The 6,644-nt window shown below is 46.0% G+C and overlaps 1 protein-coding gene across 1 annotated transcript; it reads left to right on the top strand.

Annotated features, from left to right (window-relative positions):
• Window positions 1-333: 333 nt before the first annotated feature.
• Window positions 334-6,429, top strand: LOC308152003 (ubiquitin carboxyl-terminal hydrolase 42-like; the record flags this gene model as incomplete). Its single annotated transcript, XM_080524906.1, has 14 exons — window positions 334-574; window positions 1,009-1,218; window positions 1,400-1,510; window positions 2,008-2,107; window positions 2,545-2,612; window positions 2,732-2,802; window positions 2,933-3,015; window positions 3,111-3,222; window positions 3,389-3,529; window positions 3,704-3,804; window positions 3,916-4,072; window positions 4,433-5,101; window positions 5,789-6,039; window positions 6,153-6,429. 14 exons carry the CDS (start codon window positions 334-336, stop codon window positions 6,427-6,429), a joined length of 2,592 nt encoding a protein of 863 aa, XP_080381032.1.
• Window positions 6,430-6,644: the final 215 nt, after the last annotated feature.

Here is a 6,644-nt window from a genome sequence, read left to right as displayed (position 1 = left end):
AGAAAATCAGTGTGTTTGATTTAGATGCTGGACGGAACATGCATGCATGCAGGTAGCTAAGGATGACACTGTATTAAAGTGTTGCTTCATAGGTTGTTTAGAGCATCCTATATACACTGCACTTTATTTGGCACTCTTGGACTACAATCTGAATATCATAGCGTAATACTAACCCACTAGAGCTCCAGTGAAGATTGTATGTGTGCTTGGTTCAGATACAACTTCACTAATCTCTACCAGGGTTATCATTCCTCAACTAGTTGTCAATACTTACATATTAAATAGCTAACACTTTCATCTGTGTTTGTTGTTTTTGCCCATCAGCAATGAACAATGAGAAAGGACCGCACAAAAGTTGACAGATCTTCAGAGAAGTCTGACCTTGAGTCAGTCGGGTGCAAGCGCTCCCCCTTCAGTAGTGAAGACGGGATGGACAGCAGCTGCTCCAGCTGGGGGGTGGGCCCCTCACCCAATGACACCCCCAGGGTGAAGACAGGCGGCTGCCTGGGCCCCACACCTGGAGCTACCATCTACAGCAGTGCGACCCACTCAGTGGATCGGCCCAAGGAGCAAGGTGAGAAGATATGGTTTGTTAAATCAAAAGGTCTCTTGATGCTGGGTAAAAACGAGGGCAAATACCTGCACTCACTGTAAATTTATTCACTGTGTGTGCTGAGGGAATTCCCGCCCAATTGACCGACTGAACAGGTTTCCTAGGTGTTGTGTGTCTTTTCTCTATGGCATGGCAAGTTATGTAAGCATGTTGTACTGTGAGGGGAGGTAATCAATCGCTTAATGTAGCCCCAAGCAAATGACCCAGAATGAGGTTCTCTCTTGTAGAACCTACTGTGTGATGTCAGTAATAAAGACAGCATCTCTCTGCCCTCTGCTCTCACCTAGCACTCCATCGCTTGTTCCATATAAACAAAACGTAAAACATTCTTTAAAAGTCTTTTCCGCCTGTGACTAATCTCAGTGTTTTTATTTGTGTTTCCCCACCCTCCCCAGTGGTGCTGAGCAGTGGGGACGACATTGGCCTCCCCCAGAAGGTCCTGTTCCCTATGGAGCGGCTCAACTTGAAGTGGAGCCAGATCCACCGCATCGGAGCGGGCCTCAAGAACCTGGGAAACACCTGCTTCCTCAACTCGGCTCTGCAGTGTCTCACCTACACCGTTCCCCTCACCAACTACATGCTGACCCGGGAACATTCCAAAACATGTATGTGAATGAAGATATAACCAATCTGGTTTCCAGACCTGTTTAGAATGACTATTTTGGTCGTGATATATTGCATTTTAAACAATTGTATTGAGGAATGAAGTTAATCGGAACAGAATGCTAGAAGATACGGTACAACATGCCTCTTATCCGATTAACCTCCATATCTGTTCCCCTTTAGGTCATGAGCCTGGTTTCTGTATGATGTGCACCATGCAGAACCACATCACCCAGGTTTTTGCTAACTCGGGGAACGTCATCAAGCCCATTGGTGTCTTCAATCAACTAAAACGTGAGTGTCCACTCACAATCAGAAAAAAAACTATATTACTATTTAATATATGCTTGATGGAAATATGTGTTGTTGTAAAAAAAAAAAAATAATAAAAAAATAACTGCCTGCAATCACATCAGAACAAAACAAAAAAACATATTTGCTGTATCAAAATAACAGATATATGGACAATATGACCAGCCTGTCAGCTAAATAGTTTTCCCTCCAAAAATGCAAAGAGAGTTGGATAGCATCACAGGTGCCAAATCCAGGGAACACACAGTATCTTCAGAACATTTATTTTCCCTCCAAAAAAGTAGAAGGTGCTATCAATTTATTTTGGAGGGAGAACTATTTGACAGACAGCTTCTTAGCAATAGCATCCTATGCTTCCACCAAAATTCCAAACGATAAGTAACAGCTAACCATAACCATGTCAATGTGATTGTTTAATGCTCTCAAGTTTTTGTCAACTGTATGGTTTCGTCATCTACCTGCCCTGTTACACCCGGTAGGGATTGCAAAGCACTTCCGCTTAGGGAGTCAGGAGGATGCCCACGAGTTCCTGCGATGCACAGTGGATGCTATGCAAAAGTCCTGCCTGCCTGGAACCAAGTAGGTGTTACTGAGGGAGTTATGGAAATCAGTGTTCAGCCACTAGGATGTAGTGTACTTGGATGTGACCTACATTCATATTTAGCTTAGAATACAGTGAGACATGATTAATAGATATGTTGCAATGACCCTCGCTTATAGAAGCGACCCTTAAAACTGACTGTAGCAAGCTCTTGTGGATAGTGGATTTCCTTTCTGCGCCAACAGGTTACCTTTCTGTAATTATCTTTGCTCTATTTCCTCTGCTGTCTCTTCCCCTTTATTTCTTCTTCTCAAAGGGCTGTAACAGTTTGTGTTGCTAATGGTTAATAAACGAGTATCTTGATTTGAGAATGTACTGTAGTACAGACTGGCTGACTATTAGGAATAATTCATTCACATTTTGAGTAGTTTGTAGTTTGTCTTTTTAATTCTTCTGACATTTCTTTTTTCAATAGATTGGACAGGCAAACTCAGGCAACCAGTTTTATCCACCAAGTCTTTGGAGGGTACCTACGATCCAGGGGTAAGTTATTGGTCCAAACTTGCATTGCTCATTTGTATGCTGCTACTGTATGTATGTTGCTTACCCGTACAAAGTTAGCAAAGAAAAGCACTGAATCTTCAATGCTCAATCTTTCACAGTAAAATGTTTAAACTGCGAAGCAGTCTCTGACACGTTTGACCCCTACTTGGATGTCGCATTGGAAATAAAGGTAACACACAATTATACATAATCATTCTGCTGTTTCACATCAATCAAGTACCTTTTACAAGAATTATTCATCGTGATATGAGATATTGGTAATAAGTAAATAATTGAGAATTGTGTCTGTCGTCTTGCAGACGGCTCCCAGCATAACCAAGGCACTGGAGCAGTTTGTCAAGCCAGAGCAACTGGATGGAGATAATGCATACAAATGCACAAAGTTAGTATATACCTGTATTCATTTATTTGTGCAGCCTATTGAGTTTTGATTCCTCACATCATAATGGAATGCAACTGACTAAAACCTGTCTGCAGGTGTAAGAAAATGGTTCCAGCCTCAAAGAGACTCACCATCCACCGGAGCTCCAACGTGCTCACCATCTCACTGAAGCGCTTTGCCAACTTCAACGGGGGCAAGATTAGAACGGTAAGATCATTTTGGGAATATTTGGATTCAGGTTTAGAATGTTAAATGCAATAGGGTATTTTTTTCCTCTTCTCAGACAATCAGAAATGCCTTAGTTATTTTGAAGATGTACCCCCTGTTCGTTTCCCTGTGTGGTGCTGACCACGTCCTTACTCTCCTTACTCAGGACGTGAGGTACCCCGAGTACCTGGACCTTAGGCCCTTCATGTCCCAGTCCCACGGGGAGCCCCAGGACTATGTTCTGTACGCAGTGCTGGTCCACTCAGGCCGTAGCTGCCATGCTGGACACTACTACTGCTACATCAAGGTATCACACACACACACACACACACACACACACACACACACACACACACACACACACACACACACACACACCCCTCATAAAAATTCAGTTCACCAGTGCATCAGCCAGTCTCATTTTGCTCAGAATTAGATGTTGATGTGATGTGACGTTAACAGTCCTCTTCTTAATTCTCAGGCCAGTGACGGGCAGTGGTATGAGATGAACGACTCCTCGGTGTCTGTCAGTGACATCAGATCCGTTCTCAACCAACAGGCTTACGTGCTCTTCTACATCAGGTGAGTACCACAGAGGCGCAAAGACATTTCACAACTTACATTTCTTGTGCATGCCCCCCCCCCCCCCTTTTTTTTCATCACGAAAACATCTTGTTGTATTCCGGCCACCAGGTCACCTGATCTGAAGAACGGAGGGGACTGTAACCTCGTGAGCCGCACCCCAGGCCAGTCGTCCCCGCGCCCTGTCCTCACGCCCAGTGTCAACCTCGGGCCTCGCCACAACTCCACCGGCTTCATCGGCCCCCAGCTGACCCCAAACATGGCTAAGGTACAGCCTCTATACTGCACTGTATACACACACACACTCTTTGATTGTCATATGAGCCTCCACACGCAGCTTCACACCACATTGGCATGATACTTAATGATAATTCTGATGATTATTAAAGATCAATGAATGATAATACTGTATTCACAGCAAGCTCGCGTACCAGTGTTTCGCACAGATTTGTTTTTGGCAGGGCACATGAGTACACATCCAGCGATGCCATTACCATTTACTCATTTTCTATTGAGTTCTATCTAAGCCAAAACTCCAGACAGGGGGGTCCGCCCCACCTATTCAATGGTAAGGGAAACAGCAGTGTGTAATGAGGCTTGTAGCTAACTTATTTTGGTTGTTTCACAGAACACCCTTCACGTCAACGGGAACGGCTCTCTAAGAGACAATCCATCTGGCTCCAAGCCTAGCACCAGCAGTGGCGGCCTCGGAAAACCGAGCCACGTGCTGCCCTCCGCCTCCTCTTCTTCATCCTCCTCGTCCTCCATCTCCTCAAACCCACTCTGCCGTCCCACTGGGATCCCCGACCGTGCTCTCCTTCTACAGAAGCTCTCCTTCTACATTGGCCAGGGCAAGCAGATCCGCCCCTCCTCATCCTCTTCTTCAGCCTCAGCTTCCTCCTCTTACGTCCAGCCGTCCGCCTCCTCCTCTTCCTCTTCCTCACAGTCTACCTCAGCCTGTATGTCCGCCCCTCGCCCGCCTCGTGTGAACGGCACGTCAGCCAGTAATGGGAATCACGGCTCCTCCTTCCTGGTGCCGTACGGCCACGAGTCATCAGAGGAGTCTGATCAGGAGGGCGGCGCTCTAGAAAACGGCCTGGCCAAGCCTAATTTCAACGGGAGGAACGGAGGAGCCGTCTACGGACCGGCCCCGCGACCCCAGCCGGCCGTTAAGACCAACGGTGCTGGTGGGAGTGAGGCTGGGGCGCACCACAACAGTAACGGCATCGCCAAACCCAACCAGAACGGTCACCAGAACGGACACCACAAAGTCAATGGCCTCAAACACACTGACAAGGTACTTAGTCAAATAACATGCCAAAACGGTAGCATAGAATAGTTTCTATCTGATAAAGTGTGGTTATCTGATATCGGGCCACGTATAGGATTGTTGTCATGGTATTTGGCTGCTTGCAAGGACAAGAGAAGAAGGTATTGTTGTTGAAATACTATTGCAAAGCATTATCCTGCAGTATGTAATCATGTCATTATCCTGCAGTATGTAATCATGTCATTATCCTGCAGTATGTAATCATGTCATTATCCTGCAGTATGTAATCATGTCATTATCCTGCAGTATGTCATCATGTCATTATCCTGCAGTATGTAATCATGTCATTATCCTGCAGTATGTAATCATGTCATTATCCTGCAGTATGTAATCATGTCATTATCCTGCAGTATGTAATCATGTCCTTATCCTGCAGTATGTAATCATGTCATTATCCTGCAGTATGTAATCATGTCATTATCCTGCAGTATGTAATCATGTCATTATCCTGCAGTATGTAATCATGTCATTATCCTGCAGTATGTAATCATGTCATTATCCTGCAGTATGTCATCATGTCATTATCCTGCAGTATGTAATCATGTCATTGTCCTGCAGTATGTAATCATGTCATTATCCTGCAGTATGTCATCATGTCCTGTCAATATTTTCATCAGTGCGCCCATTGATGTTTGTGGTTGTGGTCTGTTGCAGGTTTCTAGCAGTGGTCCTGGGCTGTCGTCTGGTGTGGGTCCAAGCATAGCTAACGGTCATGGGCTGTCGTCTGGTGTGGGTCCAAGCATAGCTAACGGTCATGGGCTGTCGTCTGGTGTGGGTCCAAGCATAGCTAACGGTCATGGGCTGTCGTCTGGTGTGGGTCCAAGCATAGCTAACGGTCATGGGCTGTCGTCTGGTGTGGGTCCAAGCATAGCTAACGGCAGGGAGTCTCATCACAGTCGGCCAAGGTGAGACAACCCTCACACCTCCAGGCACTGTGCAGATTTCAATGATTTTAAATTATGATATTAAGAATGTAATTGTATTAAGCCTGTATGCTTTTCTTCTTCTTTTTTTCTAGCAAAGAGGTACCGAACCGGAAGCGCCGTTACCATGGCGACGACCATGTCAACGACCACTCGCCTAATAAACAACGCCGCACCGACTACGATGACTTCAGCCTCCCTTCTGGTCATGCATCGCCAACGGCACCCCATCAAGGAAGCAGTGAGGAGAGGCCGAACCGGAAGCGCCGTTACCATGGCGACGACCATGTCAACGACCACTCGCCTAATAAACAACGCCGCACCGACTACAATGAGGAGGCGTTTTGTCTGGAAGAGAAGGAGCTGGCCTGAGACTGGCTGTTGTGACTGTGTGTGCACTTACACCACCACACCTACCCTGGACAGACTTGAGGACATTTCCAGCTCTTTTATGTTTTTGCTTTTCCCCCCTCTCTTTCTCTCAACCCTTTCACTGGAGAAGACAACTTTTTTTCTCTGCATCCCTCTTTTCACACTCACTGAGACACCCTTTCTTTCTACCCCTCTACCCCCCCCCCTCTGTACAC

The sequence above is a fragment of the Nansenia antarctica genome (assembly GCF_963989245.1).
Source record: "Nansenia antarctica genome assembly, chromosome: 1".
Lineage (NCBI taxonomy): Eukaryota > Metazoa > Chordata > Actinopteri > Argentiniformes > Microstomatidae > Nansenia > Nansenia antarctica.
The sequence above is the reverse complement of the archived record's forward strand: the minus strand, read 5'-3'. Positions and strand labels throughout refer to the sequence as shown.